Source organism: Bemisia tabaci, chromosome 6, assembly GCF_918797505.1.
Source record: "Bemisia tabaci chromosome 6, PGI_BMITA_v3".
NCBI lineage: Eukaryota > Metazoa > Arthropoda > Insecta > Hemiptera > Aleyrodidae > Bemisia > Bemisia tabaci.
Window position 1 is genome coordinate 45,189,895 of NC_092798.1, and position 23,075 is coordinate 45,212,969.

Consider the following 23,075-nt stretch of genomic DNA (forward strand, 5'->3'; position numbering starts at 1 on the left):
TGTTGACGTTTCATGTAAAACAAAAGCTTGGAAAGCCAATGATGAGGTTTCACTTTTACCTCAGGCAAAAAAGTTCTCTGACAAGACAATCCACACAAACAGAATACTTCGACCACAGGCACCCATTAAATAGAGAAAAAAATTGATGTTCGCTACTAATTAGTAAAGGCTCCAAGATTTGAGCTATGTGGCCATAGGCTGTTACATGGTTTTGCTGGGCCATACTGAAACTTTTTAGCACATTTTATTTCATTTGGGCGAAAGTTTGTGTTTTATTGAAATCTCTTTTCTTTTTGAGTGGGTCATTTCAACAGACATACCGCAAAGCTGTCTTCCCTATAAATACTTCTTCGTAGGTATACGTTTCATAAAAATACGCTGGATGCATAAATGATTCTCAAGTTTTGAAAGTGATTTATTGTTTGAACGGCAGCCAGACTCAAGCGCAAAACAACAATTAGAACGGTAAATGTTTAGCAAGCGCAGGACTGCTTAGGCAACAACATAGGTCATACTTTCAGGCCCTTTTTAACCTTCTGCAGAAATTGAAAGCAATCACGGAGGAGGAAGAGGTAACATTAAACTTAATTACCATTAAAGTCCGTAAACATAATGAAGAGGCAGGAGCTCTAGGATTAAGTGCCGCTACTAAATTCCAAACTTTAATTTTTCTGAAAAACAAAACAAAACAAAAATGTTGAGAAGGAATTGGAAAATGAGGTGGATAAAAATTCAGATTGAGCCTGACTGTTCTGAAACAAAAAATCAACTCAATGAAATAAAACTTTCATCAACATTTTTCCTTCCCTGAGCACCATGCACCAAGTGCGCCTAAGAAGTAGAAAGGCTGGGCCATAGTGGTGTCTGAAAAAGTTGACGCACCCAGTCAATTTTTTCAAGCTCGCTGCAGCAAAGCAGTGGTATCGCTTTCAACACACAGTTGGCTGGCCGGCAGAGAATTTCATGTGCCATGATATATTGCAAAAAGTTAATTTGGCTCCTACAAAATTGTAGATGGCTCCCGAAAATTTGGCTTTCCAACCTAAGTGGCTCCTAAAATGCTGGCAGAAAGGCAGAACACTGCCTTTCATTCTTTTTTCTTTTTTTTACACGACTAATACACGTGAGCCGTTCGGCTATGGTGCAGATCACGTAAACAAACATAGTACAAAAACATGTTGACGTTGTTAACAGCTGGCCAAAACAACTTAGAATGACATACAATTGCCATTATGTGGAATTACAAACCAAACTATAAACCACTCAAATTTTCGACCGGGAGATTTAAAAGTTTATCTAAGTTGTAAAACGGTTTCACAAATACAGAATTTTTCAACTGGTTTAAAAATATATTTGTAGGATTTGATTCAAAAGATTTCTTGAGATACAGGGGAAGGAAGTTAAAAAGTTGTCTGGCTGAGTACTTTATCACATTAGGATTTTTTCTTCTTCTACAAACGACTAGGGCACAGCCCTGTTTGTCAGGCCACTTAGTATCGAGCACATTAACTCAAATAAATATTATAAAATCTGAAAATAGTTAAATTAAAGGACTTGTCAAATCAATTGAAACAGCAATAAAATATTCAATCATCCTCGGGAGAAGTATCCTTATCTTCCTCTTTTTGAGTTCATCTTTTAGGCGATCGTCCACGAAATCTTTTCCCTAAGGGTTGTCTGGTCATACAAATTTTTACTAGATTCTCTTCAGTTAGTCTCTTTAGTCTAATATACATATCGGACATCTGCTATGGGACATCTTAATATGCCTAATATTATTATTTTGCTTGGGCAGCAAATCAGATTGATTCAATGAGTTGTACTTATTTTAATCCCTCTATGCAGCATACCTGAAATCTAACTCAAAAATTGAAAAATAAGACTCAAACACTTTGAAAAATATGTGTGAAGGGAGGCGAAAATTCTTAACTTTTTTGTGACAGGGAAAAACCGAGAGGGAATGAAAAATTATTATCGAATCAAGATTATAGGCGATCACTTTCTGATTACTACTTCCGAATTAAACAGAAAATAATGTTCCAATATGTGATTTGCACTTCTTATAGTTCTAAACATTTTGATGCGGTGAGTCTCTACAACAGCAAACAGGAATAAAAAAATAGTGAATGAGAGGGACATAAAGGATGATGTTATCTGGAAAATTTAAGAACCGTGCAAATCACTTTTACTTACCCATCATACGCTCCGCTGACTATTCTTTTCCCATCAAATCTGATGCACCTCACTAACTCTTCATGTCCTTCCAGAACTCGCAAACAAGCACCACATTCTATATCCCATAGCCTAGAACGAGAATGAAAAATTGCAATTGAAGAAAAATTTGAAGGAATACATAACTACATTAATCTTAAGGTACAATAAAATAATCAAGAGGATAATAAACTTTTTTTTTTATTATTTATTTTACCTTTGTTTTTCCCCCGATCCTGTTGGTTTTAGATTTTAGTTGGCGATAGTTATTTCAATCATCAGATCATCCTCAGCCAACTAACCCCAACTAAAATCTACATCCAACGTGATCGGGGGAAAAATAAAGGTAAAATAAAAAAAAAACTACAACTACTGTTTTTGTGTTTTTGGGTGACCTAACCCTTCTATTGAAGGATGCCGGGTAGACTTTGCGATACATTTTGGGTTAACACTCTAATATATTTAATTTAAAAAAGCGGTTTATAGGTCATTATTACGCCCAACGGTCATTTTGGTGGCAATATGAAGTATAAATCATTTTAAACACGCATGATTAACGCAAAATGAAAGAATATCGATAGTGAGTAAAGAAAGGGGTAACTAGCACCTTATAGGCCCGTTTATAGGTCGTTCTTGCACCCATCGATCCTGAGGCCTGACTTAACTCGGAAAAAAAAGGTTTTTCGACCTTGAGCCGTTACCTATCAATATTCTATCGCTACCACAGCATAGTCCAGGGTACATAGAATCTGAAAAGCAGATGGGCGTAATAACGACCTATGTATACGCCTATAGGCTGTTCTTGGTGCGGTGTCCTCAATTGGTGTGCATCTTGGAATGATAATAACCAAAGCATAAGAGTTTACTCATGAAGAATAGTGTGAACGCAGAATGCACTAAACCCAGTGACAGAACAGAACTCTCTTTTTTAACAGAGCTATTTGACAGAAAGGAACCAAGTGACATCAAGATCAAACCAATAAAAATAGGTTTGAAGTTTTATTCCTTCAAAAGACTAAATATTGGAGACAAAATTCAATGCCTATTTTCACATTTAGAAGAATCTTTCTTAATTTTTAATTTTAGACTTTAGAAAATAGTCTGGCTGACCTCAAAACTAATCCTGACTCCTCCAGTGGTTCTGTGTTGTTGCACAACTTTTTCGGTTTTTGAAATTTAAATGATTTCACTGTTCAAATTCATTATTTTAAGTTTTTCATTTCCTAGTATTGTGGGATGAGAAAATAAAGTTTGAGATAAAACTCAATTCCTTTCTGTTAAATCCAATTAAATTATGCTTGTCACTAAGAACTGCACATGATTGTATTTTCGTCATTTTCATTTGATCTGGAGAAACATTTTGAATGAAATTTAACTTGCTGAGACACAATACACCTGGATCAACAACTGATCAACACTGGCTACTCTTTAGATGAGACAAGAGTAAAGAAAGATGGATAAGAACTGGAGCAAAATTGAGACACTTACCGAATTGTATTATCTGAGCTACCACTAACAACTAATCGGTCTCGATATTGCAAGCAGGCAATACCACGTTTATGTCCATTCAAAGTTCGAACAAATTCACAAGACGATGTGTTCCAAACTTTAATGGTGCGATCTCCAGAGGCTGATACAATGTACTTTTCATCAAAATCAACAACGTTCACAGCAGCTCTATGGCCTACTAAAACTCGGCGTAGCGTTATTTCCGTTTGCGATGTCATGTCCCAAACAGCTATTGAGCGGTCCTGCAGAAAAAAATCTACTTGTAACAACAGTGTTCAGAAATTGAAAATGGGGCTTCATAATAAAGCCAGGTTTATTACTTTGTGAAGGATAGAAGATTCTCCTCTGACCTAGGCAAGGAAATGATGCTCTTCAATTTTGTTTAAAAAAAAGGCTGAAGGATTGAAAGATACGAATTAGCAGTAATACAAAATTGACATTTTGGAGGATAGAAGATTCTCCTTTGACCTAGGCAAGGAAACAATGCTTTTCAATTTTTTTTAAAAAAAAGGCTGAATGATTGAAAGATACAAGTATTAGCAGTGATACAAAATTAACATTTCAACAATTCAGACATTTCTACGGATTTTGCAAAATTTAAAGAAATCCTGTAGCAAAATCTGGAGCCATGGGTTGAGAAATTACTTTTCATAAGCCTATGCTCTTAAGGAAACTGTCAAATAATTACCCAGTACATCCTAGAATAAATTCTGAATGCTAGAATAATGCTGTTTTGAGCAAGATGAAAGCAAAGTAAATGGTTTTGCTGCTTGATTAAGTATATTTTGCTGGCACAGGCATATTATGTTCTAATGAAAGAGTGATTACTTGGACATTTTTTGGTCCTAGAGGCAAAGAACTCAGCTGGAGCCTGTACCCTAGGTCCGTGTACCCTGTACCCTAGTGCCAGCACTCCAAATTCAGCATACAACATCCTTTGTAACATTAATTGGCTCTTAAAGGATACCTTTAAAAAAAAAACCTATCAATAAAAACCTTGCAGCTCAGGAACTACATAGAAAGAGCTTATTGAGACCATAAAGGAACAAACATGAGAATACCTGATACTTAGAGGAAGGGAAGAAGTGATTAGACTCACCTTTGAACACGTAACCATCATTCCATTACTGAACCGCAAATGTAGAACTGCTTCACAGTGATGAATTAGCGTGTTGACCATTGCACCTGTTTTGACATCCCAAACTCGAACCGTACTATCACTTGAACCACTAATTATCACTTTATCGTCATATTGCAGACACAAAACTGAACCTGTATGTCCCGTCAACACCTGATATGGATAAAAATAAGATTGTAAGTTAATGAACAGAATAATGAACTGACGTTTCGTTATAAAAAAATTTTAGCAAAGTAAAAAAATAAAACTAAGTAATAGCTTCAGAAAATTTCATAAAAAAAACCGATTTCTTTAATCCATGATGTTTTGAGCGTCTAGAAAAAATCATCTAGATATCATAAATACATTGCCCTGAAGGTTGCAACTCCAACAGTCAATAGTAGTGTACACTGACGGCAGAGTTGACATAAAGTTCTAAATCAAACAATGCAGATTATTTGGGTTCAGTTTGCTGGCAGTTCGGTGTTAATTTATATTAAGCTCTTTTTTTCTTGAATAAATTATTACTAAGTATTGCGATTACTACCGCCTCTACAGTCTTGAAAAAAATTAGCCCTACATTAGTATTCAAGGTTTTATCGCATAATCAGCAAATTTCGGGGAGCACCTGCAGAAGGAAAGAGCAACTATAAAAATCACAAGAATACTCTGTAGAAGGTCCGAAGGCTCTGAACAAGACTAGTGATGCATTAGATATGATTCAGCATAACTTTGCCCAACCTAGCAAATGCTTTTCATCCAAATATGCATAAGTCTAATGAGCATTATAATGTCAATCGTATCGATAGGTAAATTACTCCAGGGGGCTCCATGGCACACAATCTGAGTTGTTTACCGGACAGCAGCAAGGCACTTTATCAACAGAGAACTGTTTCTAAATAACTTTCCAACAGTCATGTAGCGTGCTTGGCGGGCTGTTTGTCCCTGTTTGGGTTGAGTTTAAGGTTGCAGATCAGATTTAAGTATTGTTGGAAAAAAAAATTGTTGCGGGGCCATTGGATAATTTAAACATGCCATTGATTTTATTCAATAGCCATTTGATGTATCATTTGGTTCAAAACAATAAAACGTAACCTCAAACAAAAATTTTAGGATTTGAGTTGGAAAATTTGAAAATGAGAAATTTCATGAGAAAATTCATTACCATTTTGTACCCATTAGAGCAAGAAATCTATCACAGAAAACCCGTTCCCTAAGATTACTAAATTGACTTTTGAGGCTATGTTTACATGTTGAACCAATGGATATTGATACAAGCTCACCTGCGTGATTCATCGAATACGATCCATACCACATGGTTTGCAAAGACAAACAACGTTCAATCTTAATAAGAATAGCGAGAGCTCACCTGTATACATTGCAATGAATTCCTATCCCATATTTTTATGGTATTATCTCTGAGCCCAGAAACTATTTTATTGTCATCATATTGCAAACAGTAGACACCTTTTGAATTTTCAGAGCGGCAATTGATCCTTTGCAGTAAGAATCGGCCCATACGCCAATTGTTTTCTATACTCTGCAAAAAAACACAAATGAGTTATATCTTTGGCCTCGGAGAGGGAGTGTGTTAAAACAGAAAAACTATAATTAAAATGTTTTGAAAATGATCTTTTTACGCTTCATTGGTCTGACTACAGCATCATGACAAACTGATACTTTTCTTTGCCGAATTCAAAATTGTCATTAGGATCATGCAAACCACACAATTAAGGACTTCTTTTGTATAAAAAAGTAGAGACCTTTCATAAATTATGTGACGCTCTAAAGGGGGGGGGGGGGGGTTCATAGATAGCATTTTGTCATTGTGTTTTCATATGTTAAAGAATAAGGACCTACGTCACAGAAGCGTTACAAGAGGAGGTTCAAAAATACCAAAAAAGTGCATTACACAATTTATGAACGCTCCTGTATGAGGCTTTCAAAGATGCCAAGATTGTGCAATGTAATTCATCAATTACAAGTAATCTATCCAAGAGCTCTGCCATGAATTTATCCATGAATCTGCTTTGAACTTATCCTCACTATTGTGTGGAAGTAATTCGACTGAGAATGAATTTTGCTGCAAATGCTAAAGAAAATCGCACAATCTAAGCACAATTTCAAGCTCCATACATCCTTTTACTAAAGAAATCCTCAACTGCATGACATTGAGTTAAAGAGGCAAAATGACCACGTTTTATTAACTTTTGATTTTTAGAATAGGTGTCCCGAGTTAGAGAGGGAAAATGACCACGCTTTAGTAACTTTTGATTTTCAGAAGAGGTGTCCTGATGGTGCTAGAATAATATGGTTAGTCTTGAGGAATTAGATGTGTTAGGGATTTGCATCTCTAGTTAGGAAGAATTTTTTCATTTTTAATTAAAGGATGAAACAATGATTTATGCGATCATGGCTCATGACAACTTAATAAGGCCGAACTTACGGACTTAAACGGCTTTATCTGAGAATTGAAATCAAGGACGTTTGAGAACCCTTCTGCGGACATCATTAGAATGGATTTAGCAGTTTTTCTTCCGACGTCCTCACTTATTCCTAATAAATGATGTAGTGAAAAAAAGTACTTACTTCAATATCTTGGATAATTTTAGGGAATAAAGCTCTATATGAAATGTGGTCTGGATGGGCTTCACCCGGCTTTGGCTTGAACAGAAACTGAATCCATCCTCTCCTTTCCGCTAGACCTCTCCAAAGTGAATCCGTTCTAACCTTCCTCTCTATTAGTTTTTTCCATAGCATTCCTTCTGAAATTACTCTATACCATTCTTTACAAACTAATTCGGCTGCGTAGAGAGAATCAGCGTCTAAATATGATAGAATAGTTTCTGCTACATGATCTAAACCTTTCTCTGGAAAAATTACAAGAAAAAAGAACTTGTGATTAATTTCACTATAAACATGTAGATAGCTACAAAAACTATTGCAATTTTGGAATTTGCTTATGAAATTCTGATAGACACAATTTTTAAGGCCAAGGACCAAAAAAAAAACCGAGATGGCAGGCTGTCAATACAAAAACAGGGAAAAAGAAGGCAGTAAGTTGTAATTTTTTAGCTAACATGCGTTAAAAATCCAAAAAACCTGGAAATCTCAATACATAGGTTTTCACGACCTCTCCGAGCTTGGTAGCAGAAAATTTAGGAGGCTGCGCTGCACCGAGGATGGGTCCAATTAGGCCTGAAACACGTCTGCAGTTGCCTTCCTGAATGATAGTCGTAACTAGTGTTGCACCAAACAGCGTATCTCCTTAGGGGAAAATTGTACTCATATGAGCTTTTTCCCTCTGTATTGAGATTTTCAGTTTTCTGGATATTTAACGCATGTTGGCTATAAAATTATAACTTACTGTCTTACGACTAGTGCGTCTACCGCAATCAGTTTGGGGAAAAGAAAGCCTCAACCTCACCTTCAAAAAACCAAGTTTATCTCCTATTCGCTTAAAAAAGTTTGAGCATTTTCTTCAGAGTCTTGCTACAATAATTGGAGGGAAAAAATTTCCAGTGGCCATGAACAAGGTTGTTGACTCATTGGTCCTTGGAAGAAATGGATCGAAGTGAGTGACATGATCGGCTGGAAAGGCTTTGTCAAGAGTTTTACAACCAATATTTAAGACTTATTTATAGTTTTTGAATTGAAAAAGAATAAGGGAGAGTTTCTGATACTGACTTATTTTCGTCAAGCACAATAGATTCGAAGATTCAAATTTTCAGACATTTTTTTAAAAAAATGTAGTAAAAAACCATTTCAAACGTCTTTCAAGTAAACACAATATGCACTTGTAATTGACAGAAAAGGACTGAAGATAAGCTGGGTAAAAAAAAAAAGTTTGGGAGGAATGTGTACGGGTCATTCCATGCCAGCTGGTGCCACTTTTAAAAGTTAAGCCCAATTTTGTTGTACATGTCTGGAAAGCTCTTTCTAAGGGCTATCCAACGGTACCAGAACGGTTGATTTTGGATGAACCGTTCCGGAGTTACACAACACTGAAGTGGTGACATCCCTCAAAAGAGGCGAACTTTTGCGGACTATTGGTGTCTCATAAAAGCCCAACGGGTGGTCGAATCAACTTAAAATTTTGGATTTTTACTAAGCTATGCATGGTCAATAAGTGTGCCAAATTTCATAAAATTCTGAGGGGGTCACTTTAAAAGGGGCACCAGCTGGCATGGAATGACCCGTACAGCATATTCTACTTCCAACATCCTTATACGGCAAATTATAAGAGACAAAATTTCATTGAGAGGCAGATGAAAATTAATTGTCTGATTTAACCATACGTTTCTGGGGCACTAATTGGACGGCGTTAAACAGAAAGGAACCAAGCCACATCAGCTATTGCCAAATTTAACAGAGAAATGTTATTTTTTACGTGAGAACGTTCGTGCAGATTCCTTAGAAAATTTTAAGGAATTTGCTTTGTATTATGGAGGAAATTCACTGAAATTTGCACAAAATTCCGCATAACCGTTTTCATGTAAACAATTAAATTGCCCGATCAAATTTGGCAATCGCTCATGTGGCTTGGTTCCTTTCTGTTTAATGCGGTCCAATTAAGAATGGTAAGATAAGTTTGGAAAATGCTTCATTATAGTAAGGGTAAAATCTATTCTAAAAGGTTTCTAAGTGTGATTCATTCTGTATATGAAAAGAAAAGGACTGATAAACGCAATGGTGTCTAAACCATTATTGTTCATAGGAGAAATTGAGCTTGAATGGAGTACTTACTTGGCAGAAGAGATATAAAATCGCGTTGTAACATTGGTTTAAGGTACGTGTTTATATGTCCATGCTGGTAGTGACACATGCGTGATAGTAAGTGCTCAACGAACTCTATCTGATCCTGTTCGCTCCATTTTTCGAAGTATTTCAGGCAGGTTTCGCGTTCTGATGCAAACTGGGGCGCAGGCTCCTTGAGCCGCCCGGAATCAAATATAATAGTCATGGGATTAAACTGTAACAAAAAAAAGGAGAAAAATTCGTTAAACTTGGTTTGATAAAATGCGACAATGAGCGAACATAATATTAGCACAGGGTGTATACTAAAACAGGCTAGCCAAAAATCAGTACTTTTACAGTACTTTTTCAGTATATTCCTAAGAAATTCAGTACCTCCTTCACGGGAAAATTCAGTACTTTTTCAGTACAGCAATTTGACGAAATTCGAAAAAGTTAAAAAAATTGAATTTTTCGCTAAACTTGCGACATTAATGACGAAAAAATGAAAAAATTCCGGACCTTCTTGTAGAATGCCGTACTTCCGGGCCGCCCTTAAAAAATCAAAACTACTTCCGGACTTCCCGGAAATTCCGGGCTTGTAGCCACTCTGTTGTATCGCCAAAAGTTTGGTAGATTTTGAATTTTTTTCAATTTTCCAATTTCCTCGGCTTTTAAAATTTTGCGAGACTTGAGGTGTTATAGATTTCATGAAAAATTATATTTTTTCGAAAGAGGAATGATTAATTTTGTTCCGAATTCAGTGCGATTTATCAGAATTGTTTTACAGAAAGTTCGCACTTCTAAGTCAATTATTTTTTAAAAGGAAAAACAATGGAAGACCCGGTAAAAAATTCTACATATTGTGCTCACATACCTAAGTTTTTTTTTTGTAGCGATTTCAATGACCAGAAACGTTGCCTTCATTTGAACAATTAAAGCATTTATCGGAGATGTAACAATCTCGCGATAAAAATCGGTAACAGTTTACTTTGTCGGCACAATAGATGACACTGGGATTAACTTACTAAGACGTATTTAAGGGAAACAAGAAAATTTTATCACGGCACGAATTTCATTATTACATCTGGATGTAATGATAGAGCGCCTTCAATTCTCCGTTTATACGACAAGGACAAGTCTCAGGCACGAATAGTTCATGCTCAGCACATCGCAGTATTAAAGCTGAAGCACAAAATGTACTTACATCCTGTACGCGTGTGCAACTTTTCGTGTCGAATAGATGTCTTTGTATTGTATTGAAGAATCAAAGGCACTCCCTCATTTTGGATCCTCGCAGTACAAAAACGACCCACCGTGCGCCGCGCCGCGTCATACGTGAAGCAGTAGGTGCCTGGAGAATCAAAACGCCTTCACTTTCGTGAATATGCAACACGAACATCCGTGAAGCCCGAATAGTTGTATCCAGGCGTCATATTCATTTAGCGTTCGTGCTATGTTAACTGAAATGGCATATCTTGTTTCTCTTACACCTTAAAAATAATCCCAGTGTCTTCTCTTGTGCCAACGAAGTAAACTTTCACTGGTTTGTATCGCGACATCGCAATGTTTGCTCTAAAAAACTCTTCGATTGTTAATTGTGTTTTAACTTGGCCCTTCTGAAATGAGGGGCTGCGACCCCTAAAACTGACCTAAGAACGGCGAATGCGACAGATTCGTTTCATCGAAATTTCACAAAAAAGATTTCGAGTGCGCATCTCAATATATTAGTTTTTACGAGAGAGTTTAAAAAAGTCCAGTCAGAAATGAACATCAACCCACGTTTTGCGCAGAACCTTGAAGCACTAGAAATCATGATTTTCGTGAGCATTTGCAGGAGCACGACGTTGGCTTAGAAAACAGCGCGCAGCTGATCCGCTGCAATTTGTATTGCGATGGCAACAATGATTTGATGTTACAAAGATGCGGCGAATCGATCAATGATATAATCCGCGTGTGGCCATTCAGTCTCCTAAAAAAATATCATAAGTGCCATATCAGCATAACGCATGATATCTTGCTGGTAATATGCTGATTTTCAAAGCCAGCATGTTGTCATATACGGAGATCATATTGAGCCAGCATGATATCATACTGATACAGCATGATACAAATATGATACTGATCGACTTCATGTGCTACTTTTATCTTGAACTGACGATTTTGCTTTTTACGTATTGTTATTCACCTCATTGGCCTGCACATCGTCCATGGTCAGTATGCACTGGATAAAAACCACATTGGATCTAGAGTATAGACTATTAAAAACATCGACACGAGAAAATACTCTTGATTCAATCAGATTTAAGCTTAAATCAAGAACCAAGCCTCTTAATTTGAGCGGATTTCCTTTTGATTTAAGCTTAAATCTGATTGAATCAGGAGTCCTTTTTCTTGTCAATGTTTTCAAGAGTCTGGACTCTAGATCCAAGGTGTTTTTTTTTTTTTTTTTTTTTTTTTTTTTTTTTTTTCCAGTGTGACCGAGCTGAAATAGGACGCTTTTGCTAGACATGTTGATTTAGCTCTCATGAAAAATTCGCGTTTAGCGACTGGGAATTTCTACGGACGACACCAAAAGGACGGGAAACCAGGTGAAAAATATGTCTGAATTGCGATGCAATGGCGTCGCGTTGAATGGTGCATCGCGTGCCACATCTGCGAAACCATTGTTTTCAGCGACGACAATTCCTCGTCACGCTGCGGTGATAAAATGAAAAACAACAGACCTCAACCGAGAAAAGAAATCCGCCTTCAAACGCGAGTCAATTAAGAAGAAAAATCAGACGCGCCGGAAAAGGGGCCATGCGTGCGCGCCTGTACCGCCCTATATTCGCGAGAGGAATAAAAAATGGGGGGAAAATATGTGAATCAAGAAAACAAAAGTGCGAACTGGGAAAACTGAAGGCGAGCGAGCCTAAACCGCATCGCGTTCGTTGAGTTTTTGGGCAACGTCGAACGAAAAACACTAACACAACGAACGGAACCAAGTTTAAAAAGAGCAACGATTCGTGGTTCGCCTCAGGGTTGCCACCGAATATAGAAAATGAAATTCCCGACAATCTCTCAAGATTCGTAGGGAATTTGTAAGTAATGTAGAGCATTAGACTGCCGTGCTAAGGAAAATCGCCGTATGAACCTTCAGGCGTTGCCACATTTCCTTTGATAAAACGCAAATTTCCTAGTAAACTCGTGAATATTTTCCTCGCAAATTTTCAGATAATTTTATTCGCAATCTCACCTAAGGATTCTGGAAATTTAAAGGAAAAATATTCGTAACTTCCCTCAAAAATAAACATTTTATCGAAGGAAATTTGACAACTCTCGAATGTTCATGCTGTGTTTTTCCTGCGCACGGCAGTAGAGATCGTACTCTTCATGTTCCGATTCATCTCTCCGTAGAGAAATTCTGGAGGGGGCGGTCAGTTAGGATTTTGTTCTTATTCGGTGCGTCATTTGATGACATCACACAGTGGACAAAATTTAGGAACTTAAGGAAAACGTTACTACAGGAAAATGAACCGAAATTTCAGCCTAAGGGACCAAATATGACTTACTACTCAATAACCTGCATTCGTGCCGTAACCTTGTCACTGCTTCCGTCTCGATAGATAGAAGTAACACGGTTTGGATAATTTCTCCTGGGTCCCTCGATTGTCAGTTTGGGTGACGTCAAATGGACCACATTTTGCAATTTGGATCCATAATTTCTGGCTCATCTGTAAAAACACTTACATGCATAGGGAAACTAATGGTACATACGTCGTTTCTCAACTGAGCCAGAAATTATAGTTTCAAATTGCAAAATGCAGTCCAAATGATGCAGATCCCGAGTAACCCTTAGCTTGTGTCGAATGACCTTGGTGGATGAATTTCGATGTTATCTGAGGATGTTATTCGTTCACGTCGAACAGAGTCAATCGATAAGATGTCGATCGAGTCTTCACGATCGACCTGCTTTGCTGTGTTACCAGAGAGAACAGTCATCATTTTGAGTAAATTTGGAGAGAGAGGTTTGGGGTACTTGATCGAGTGGAAAAATTTTAATAAAATACCGTTAAATTTGTAAAAAATGTTCAGTTGATCATCTAAAAGACTCTTAAAGATGTCTTTGGATGGACGAATTTTACTTACAGCTTAGAAATAGGGACTCATTTCGTTCATGTTGGGGACAGGGCTGGATTACGGGGGTGGCCACACGGGCCGCGGGCCAAAGGCGGCAAATTTTGCAATTTTTTTAAATGTATATAGGTATAAAAAAAATTGGCCTCTGGCCAATTTATGCGCGGCGCTTCGCGCCGCGTACCGGCGCTACGCGCCGGCATTTGGGGGGCTTCGCCCCCCCATCCGCTTAGCGGATTGGTGCGGGGACCGCACGGGACTTTCTCGCTCGAGCCGGCGCTTCGCGCCGGCATAGACACTTTTACTGGAATATTTAGAAAAATACTGCCAATTTTACAAAATCATAAAGTTTGATTGGAATTTTGATCACAGGATAATAGTTATGAAATTTTTATTCAAACCATTGAACTTCATTGTAAATGTCTTCGCGATATGTGGTGAATTCATATATTCGGACTCGACTTGTTGATTTTATGAGGCATCTTCAATTAAATATGTAATTGATTAACTAAGTCTCCTGTCAAAGATGGCGATCCGTAAAAATCTTAGCTTTTCTACGATTCATTAGGATCCATTAGATTCATTGACATCATACTTCAGATACGATTTTATATTATAATCTCTCCTTAAGCACGGTCAAAAGCCATCAAATATCTACTTGAATGGGTAGAATGACTATTCGATGTTCAAATAGTCTTAAAACTAAACGGTTTTCGCTTAGCATCTCCCAAATTTTAAATTTGGCGGGCGAATCTACCTGCTGGAAGGTTCACGACACGCCCGCCAGGAGCGCCATCTCCTTACCGCGTATCCCCGTAACTCAAAGCGAAAACAATAGAGAGCGCCATCGACAAACGTCAACCAGAGACAAGTCAACAAACGTCACGTTATAACAATTATAACCTCCTTCATTAACAAGCATTAAATCAGTCATATTTGTGCCGAATTATTACATTATATTTGTGCTTAGTACCTCGTAAAAAGGAACCGCAAAAGATGGAATCTGCCGGGATTCTAAATTCATTAACAACAAACATATTAGTTTTTAATAAAGATCTAAGTGTCAGTTCTTGGCGTTAGCTTGATGATTCATAGTACCTTTGTAATGTGAGTATGTATCTAATTAGTTGTCTAATTTTGCTTTGTGATTACCTACGGAGTAATTTTGGAAATAGTATATGATGCATTATATAATGCATTTGAATTCCTAGGTTTCACCTGACTCAAAGCGTTTGCTGCTATTATCTAGAAGCGCTCCGACTCATTTATCAGAGAATTGAGCGTTTCCTATCGGCCCCTCTGCAATTATGAGATTAGTCCATGAATCCTTTAGGAACTTAAATTAATGACTCAGATGGTGCTTTTGAGCCAACTTTCAAAGAATTAAAGGCATTTTTTCAAAATCTACAGTCCATGAGCTCTCCGTGTGACCGAAGTGCTCTCCTCGCTATATGACGCGTAACCCTTCAATTTTTAGTTTAGTCCAAAGACCTCGTAGGAACTTAAATTAATGAACCAGGTGGTGCTCTTATGCCAACTTTCGAAGAATTGAAGGCATTTTATTTTTATTTTTTTTCAAATTTACAGTCCTTGAAAATGAGCTGTTTCGCGGAGCAAAGTGCCCTACTTTTGGGCCTCGTATCTCTTGAATTTTGAGTTTAGTCCAAAGATCTTTTTGGAACTTAAATTAATGACCCAGGTGATGTGCTTGATGCCCATTGTTAAAGAATTAAAGACATTTTTCAAAATTTACAGTCTTTCAAAATGAGCTTTCCGTGTGATTTTGCTAAAAATGGACAATTGAGCGTAGCCCCCCCAAATTTTAGCGTACCTCAAAATCGTTGGACGTGCATAAGGAGACCATAGATATGGTGTCCTGTGCCAATTTTGAATGAAATCGAACAGATAGATTCTGAGATATCGCTGTAGACAGATTTGGGGGACGCCACACGGACGGACACACATTTTTTCAAGTATGGTTATTTTTACTCCTGGGACCTTAAAACGTCTAGAAATGATGAAATTTCAACTTTTTTTTTTTTTTTTTTTTTGGAGGATGACAATACTTCCTCTCTACCCTATGGGAGCGAGAAAGTAAAAATCGGATTCAGGAAAAAAATTATCAATGACAAAAGGGGACGAAATCTCTCTTTCCTGAGAGTATAGTAATTTCTAATTTTGTCGTTTTTCGGTGATACAAGAAATATCATCTTTAATTAGTAGTGTGAAGAGAGGAACTAAACACGCAATTTGGCCTGGAGCAGGGCTTAACGCAGAGAGGAATGATGACGAGGACTTGAGATGAAAAAGAAAACCCCTCGGCGCGGCGATCGGCATGTAACACATATTGGCGCCTACAAAACTGCATGAATACTTCACCATTGCGCCAAACACAGTGCGGTCAGGAGCGAGCGCAGCGGTTGGCGTGAAACGCATAGCGCCTACAAGACTGCAGGAATACTTCACGCATTGCGCCAAAGAGTGCGATCAGCGCGCGGCGCGGCGGAAGTTAAAATTATTAAACCACATTTATGTTTGTTCTTTCATAATTTTTTGGTTCATTTCTTGGCTCTCTTGCGGGATAAAGTGGACTTGCCTTTTTTTGTGGGAACAGACATTAATTTTTGCGCCTGTACTGTACTGCCAAACATTTAACTTTGTTTACAAATAATAAAAATGTTTCTGTTTGAAGAAAATGTTTTAGTTATTTAATTACATTTTTAATAATTGTAAAAAGTAGCATTTCACCCACGACTCAAAAAGTGCGTAAGGCCTGGAGTCGATTACGAGCATCGGAGGAGCGACGATTACTTTCTTCTCCGTGTCCCGAAATGAAACCAACCCTCGCTGCTACTGCTCACTGGAAAAAATTTTCTTGAAAGATTCCTCTCACTTTTCAAGCGTCCATTCTTGTCGACAAAATTTGGTTACTTTTCCGCACGGATTTGACCTAAAGTTAGTTTTTTTGAGTAAGGAACGTTGTTTGGCTATCTCTTTTTAAACTTAAACTTACCGCTGGCGAAACGACGCTTTGTTAACTCATAAAAGCTGACTTTAAGTTGAATTTGCACGGATTTAACTCACGAAAGCACATTTTTTCGAAAAGCAGGGTGTCTACTCAAACAGGTGGGCCAAAAATCAGTACTTTTACAGTACTTTTTCAATACATTCCCAAAAAATTCAGTACTTCCTCAATAGAAAAATTCAGGACTTTTTCAGTACCTCAATTTGACGAAATTCGAAAAATTTCACAAATTTGAATTCTCGCTGAAACTGAGACAAAAATGACCAAAAAATGAAAAAAAAATTCCGGAACTTTTGCGGAATTTCCGCACTTTTTCAGTACTTTCGGACCTCCCTTAAAAAATCGGTACTATTTCCGGACTTTCCGGAAATTCCGGACTAGTAGACACCCTGGACAAGAGAGGATACGTCAAAATACGAGGGTCATCCAAAAAGTAAGGTTCCCTACCTTGTATCTTCCGAGCGAAACGAGATAAATCAAATCGGTAAAAAATCACATATCAGGCATACTCTAAGCTTTAAAACAAGCTCAAGTTTTTGAAAATCGGTCATAAGAATTCGCGAGTTAACTTAATTTTACTGAGACAACCTCCTGTCGCCGCGTGCCCACCTCCGGGGTCAGGATGCGCGGAGAGTCGATTATTGAAGACTCGGGTTGTCGCCTCTATACATCACATCAACAAGGAATTTTAAAGTTTTCATTGAGCAGGCCTTACCTTACTTTTTGACGTAGTCTCCACATCTTTTTTTGACATTTCTGGTATCATTACAGCAGCTTCTTGATGCCTTCCGCGTAGAGGCTTTCGCCTTGACTCCAAAACCAGTCATTGACAGCGATCTGCACTTCCAAATCAGTTGCTTTGCGTAGGGAAATTTTCCCCCAATCCTTCGAAATCTCTTACTTTAGCTTCATGTGACTTTTATTTGTTCCCGAGCGGAAAACTTCCACGATGGAAGCGATTTTCAACCGATTCAGAGGTACAGATAGCTGTCAATGACTGGTTTCAGAGTCAAGGCGAAAGCTTCTATACGCGGAGGGCATCAAGAAGCTGCTGTAATGATACCAGAAATGTCACAAAAAGATGTGGAGACTACGTCAAAAAGTAAGGTAAGGCCTGCTCAATGAAAACTTTAAAATTCCTTGTTGATGTGATATATAGAGGCGACAACCCGAGTCTTCAATAATCGACTCTCCGCGCATCCTGACCCCAGAGGTGGGCACGCGGCGACAGGAGGTTGTCTCAGTAAAATTAAGTTAACTCGCGAATTCTTTGACCGATTTTCAAAAACTTGAGCTTGTTTTAAAGCTTAGAGTATGCCTGATATGTGATTTTTTACCGATTTGATTTATCTCGTTTCGCTCGGAAGATACAAGGTAGGGAACCTTACTTTTTGGATAACCCTCGTAATACCTCCAGATATTTTTTTTCCAGTGCTCGTTTTGGAAACACGGCGGTTACACTCCTGGTGATTCCCTCGAGACAAGAGCTCGCTCTTTCGTCGGAGAAATCGTTAGGGCTGCCGCGCCGGAGCGGGCAACAGCGGATGACGCGACGCAACGTCATCCGGGCAAATCGACAATCGGGCGATTCTGATTCGAAACAACATCTGAACCCGATCGTGAAACAAATCTCAAATCGTAGGGCGGGCGCGGGAGGCTGCGCGGCGCGGGGAAAATTGGCACAAAACGGTTCTCTCGCCGCGCCGTCGGCGGAGGGGAAAGTATCCCCCCCCTCCTTCCATCTCGCCGCATCGGAACGCCATGACGCGACGGAAGTCGTCCGTTCATTTGACGTTTTTCAAAGTTACCCTTAAAGGCTTCCGCTTTCAAAAGAATATACAAATAAGAAAGAAACCAATTTAATTCAAATAATGGTGAACGTCCGAAAAATATGTCGCTGGCAGGTGGAAGCTTTTACTTTCGGGGAGTCAGCAATTCCTTATGGACAATTAAGATGTTGCATGTGTGAGAAATTTGCGATTTCACTAATGATACTTATGTAAAAGTTCGTGAGAAACAAGATGGTGCCACTGATTTTTTCTGAAATCAACTCCCAAGCTCAAAAAACGCTCTCTAAGTTGGAGCTGTAACGGAGGGGATATCCCACGCTATCCTAAGAGTCCACCTCTACACAAAGACAAACTCTCTATGCAAAGATAGGGAGCAAAGACATTGACAGGGCTGCCACTTCATTTGGGGACTCCAAAACTGAAAACGCGGCAACCCTGCTAATGATTTGCTCCCTATCTTTGCATGGAGAGTATGTCTTGATGTAGACGTGGACTCTCAGTCTCAGGATAGCGTGGGATATCCCCTCCATTTTGGCCTCAACTTGAGAGCTTTTTTTGAGCTTGGGAGTTGATTTCAGAGAAAATCAGTGGGACCATCGTGTTTCTCGCGAACTTTTACAGAAGAATCAACAGTCAAATCGCAAATTCCTCGCACATGCAACACCTCCATTGCCCATAAGGAATTGTTGAATCCCCGAAAGTAAAAGCTTCCACCTGTCGCCAAGAGGCCAGTGGAGGGTCTCTTGTCTCTGCTACCCTGCTAAGGAAGAACGCCGTATGAACATTCGAGAGTTGCCAAATTTCCTTCGATAAAATGTTGATTTCTTAATGTTTTGCTTGGCATTTTCAGGAAATTTAGGTGAAATTGCGAGCAAACTTATCTGAAAAATTGGAGGAAGAACGTTCACAGATTTTGATGGAAAATTTGGCAACTCCTGAAGGCCCATGCGGCGTTTATCCTTAGCACGGCAGTCTGGGCTACGTTCAACTAGAAACTAAGTTCCTGCGGCAACATTCACTGGACGAGTGAGGAGGAAGCGGGGGTGGCGAGAAAAGCAGGAGAACGAGGGGGGCTGGAACTGATTTTAGCGGGGGGTCGGGGGAGCGGGGAGAGTGGAGGGGGCTGGCCTAAATGGCCATAAATGACGACAATGACCGGCACGCGGCCACCGGCGGCTCCTGTTAATTAGTGCGCGTCGTCATCAGTCATCATCGGCGTTGTCTGTTGTCTGCTCCTGTCTGTCGCTATCCCTCGCCGCTCCCGCTACTCGATTGCCTCGAACCTTTCGACGAGCACGCGCCAAGCGGCGCGGCGCGCGCCACGAGCAGGGACAAGAGACCCTCCACTCGTATCTCGGCTCTTGTGGAAGCTTTTACTTTCGGGACTGCAACATTAAACTGTTCATTTACCTACATGGATGATGTTTAACAACGTGTTGGCAGCTTCGTTTACCAAACCATTGGGAACTAGCCCAAGTTTGGGGAACACTTGATTGGCTCATGACGTCACCCGAAACTATAATCATCCATCATGTAGGTACGTCAACAGCCAAAAAAAGAGTGATGACTTACTCCCATATAATTGTCCATATCGACGGTGAAACTACCAAACCACGTATCTCGGTTTGCGACGTCGCAGACTTCCTGTCATACTTTATTTTTTAAATGAAAAACTACTTAACATCCAGTCTTGAAAATTTCTGTGATTTTTCCTCTTTGTGCGGAGAAAATTCCGTGAAAATTCCAAGGAATGATATTGATTTGGTCTACTTCAAAAAAATAAAATGTGAGCGTAGATTTTTAAACACCGCAAACGAGATACGTGGTTTGGTAGTTTCACCGTCGGTATGTGCTGGTTACACGCTCAAATTCCCATCAATTTCCGATCAAATGGTGACTGGTGCGCACCATCTACCATCAAGTTTCTGCGGCCTGCAAAAATTTGATGGTAGATGATGGAGCTGTGGGGCTCATCCTTCGTCTGATTTCCACACAACCGTGCTTATTTCAATCAACACGCAGTTTTAATTAATTTTACTCATCAATCTAGATAACTCTCGACCGGCATCTTGGTCATCATTTTGATCGGAATTTGACGGAAATTTGAGCGGGTAACCAGGCCAATAAAGAAGTGTTGAATCCCTGAAAGTAAAAGTTTCCACCTGTCGCCAAGAGGCTCTGATGTCGATAAATCGACGTCAATGGATCGAAATCAAGGCTCTCCATTGGCTTTCGTATTTCACTCGCGGCGATGAATCGCCGTGTGTATCTAGGCCTTCAGGCCCTGCAAACGCCGCCGCCGAAGTCGTCGAGAGATTTCGTCGCTGGGCCGGTGCGAGGACGCAACAAGGATTCAAGACGATCCCTGTTATCCACCAATGTTAGTGGGATCCAGGACTCAGTGGAAACTAAATTAGGTCCTTTTTTCAGTCCAGGAGTTGGAGCTGGCACCGAACGGAGGACCGGTTCGCGCGGGGACGGAGCGGCGAGACCCTGTTAGAGACGACGAGTTCGCAGGGCCCGCGGCCTAATTCTGCCGTGCTAAGGAACAACGCCGTATGAGCTTCGGACGTTGCCGAATTCCCTTCGATAAAAACAGAATTTACAGGGAAAATTGTAAATGTTTTTTCCCCAAAAATGTCAGACAATGGAGATGTTGCATGTGTGAGGATTTTTGCGATTTGACTGTTGATTCTTATGTAAAAGTTCGCGAGAAACACGATGGTGCCACTGGTTTTCTCTGAAATCGACTCCCAAGCTCAAAAAAGCCCTCAAGCTGAGGCCAACATGGAGGGGATATCCGAGGATTTTTGCGATTTGAATGCCGATTTTGATGTAAAAGTTCGCGGGATACACGATGGTCGCACTGGTTTTCTCTGGAATCAACTCCCAAACTCAAAAAACCCTCTCAAAGTTGAGGGCGTAATGGGGGGGGGGGGGGGGGGATATCCCACGCTATCCTAAGAGTCCGCCTCTACATCAAGACAAATTCTCTATGCAAAGATTGAGAGCATATACATTAGCAGGGTTGCCATGTTTTCAATTTTTGAGTCCCCAATTAAAGTGGCAACCCTGTCAATGTATTTGCTCCCTTTCTTTGCATAGAGAGTTTGTCTTGATGTAGAGGTGGACTCTTAGGATAGCGTGCGATATCCCCTCCATTTTGACCTCAACTTGAGAGCTTATTTTGAGCTTGGGAGTTGATTTCAGAGAAAACCAGTGGCACCATCGTGTTTCTCGCGAACTTTTGCATAAGAATCAACATTCAAATCGCAAATTCCTCATACATGCAACATCTTCATTGTAAATGTTTTTCCCCCAAAAATTTCAGACAATTTCGTACGCAATTTAATCTAAAATATCTGAAAAGTTCAAGAGAAAATACGCTTAAATTGCATAGAAAATACATGTTTTATCGAGGAAAATTTGGCAACTCTCGAATGTTCATACGGCGTTTTCCCTTAGCATGGCAGAGTTCTCCAGACGACGAGGCAAGGTCTGCGTCTCGGCGTTGCTCTGAGCGTCGAGCGACCGCGTCCCAATATCCGCGGAATATGAGCCCATAAAAAAAGGCCCGATCGCGAGCGAGAGAGAGGAGGGAGGGAAAGAGCGAGAGAGTGGGAAAAAAAGTTTCACAGAAAGCTGGAGAGCAAGAGGGGGTGTCCTTGCGCCGGATTTAAGCGGTGTGAATCCGTACGGAATCGAGTCAATGCCGTATTCGACAATAGCGCCGTTTTCTCACCGTCGAGCCGTCAACGGTCGACGCCTCGCCAACGACCGAGGACGGGCTATCTGCTGGAAAAGCGACGCTGAAATTCGCTTCGCTGAAAGTTCGTTTCGAGCGGGCGCAGAATATTTGGATTACATTTTGCAAGAAGGAACCACTATCCGTGGCTCTGTTCCAAAAAAACCTATGTCCATAGTTTCCATAGCAGGCATATATGTTGTTTCTAAAATTGGCCAGAAATAGTGATTCCTTTTTGCAAAATGTAATCCATTTGGGGGCCCACGTTGCCGTGCAGAGGGAAAACGCCGTAGCACAGTCGCAGCGGCCCCCGCCACAGTGAGTTCGACGGAAACTATTGATTACTCATACTTGAGCGCTTCTTTTCCCAAATTTTCAGACCCCCAAAAAATTTTGGGGGGGAGCTAGGAGGGGTGGAAGTCAAAACCTGTGAACCTCGATATCTCTCGAACAAAGAAAGATATCGAGGTCCGGTTTGGACGAAAAATCGTCTTAAATTGCATACTTTAAGTTCTAAAGGTCAAATCCCGATATTACATTTTTAAGTCAACATTGTGCTTTTTTCCAGTTTTTAGGTCTAGAAAATTTCTTTAAACAAAAAATTTCAAAGATCTCAATTTTTTATTTGAACCAAAACCAGTTTTTTAAATTGTTCGTCTTTTTCCGCATCCAACGAGTGGTCCAATAAGCTGGGGAACCAAACGGTTCCGGAGTTATGATCGATTGAAGTTTCCGCTCAACGCGCGCCGACCGATTTTCGCGCGCAAAAAAGTCGGATTTGACTGTTATTAGATTAGATTGAATGTTCAAACTGAGCAAAATGCA

The 23,075-nt window shown here is 39.7% G+C and overlaps 1 protein-coding gene across 2 annotated transcripts in view; it reads right to left on the bottom strand.

Moving 5' to 3' along the window:
- The window catches only part of slmb (beta-transducin repeat containing E3 ubiquitin protein ligase slmb), a 91,288-nt gene that overhangs the window by 6,373 nt on the left and 61,840 nt on the right, over positions 1 to 23,075 (bottom strand). For both annotated transcript variants that reach the window (XM_019059874.2, XM_072301581.1), the window contains exons 2-8: positions 9,584 to 9,809; positions 7,427 to 7,707; positions 6,207 to 6,377; positions 4,820 to 5,011; positions 3,700 to 3,962; positions 2,194 to 2,304; positions 593 to 671 (exon numbers count right to left, since the gene is read on the bottom strand). In XM_019059874.2, coding sequence (XP_018915419.1) covers positions 593 to 671; positions 2,194 to 2,304; positions 3,700 to 3,962; positions 4,820 to 5,011; positions 6,207 to 6,377; positions 7,427 to 7,707; positions 9,584 to 9,809 — 1,323 coding nt within the window. The remainder of the gene's footprint in view (positions 1 to 592; positions 672 to 2,193; positions 2,305 to 3,699; positions 3,963 to 4,819; positions 5,012 to 6,206; positions 6,378 to 7,426; positions 7,708 to 9,583; positions 9,810 to 23,075) is intronic.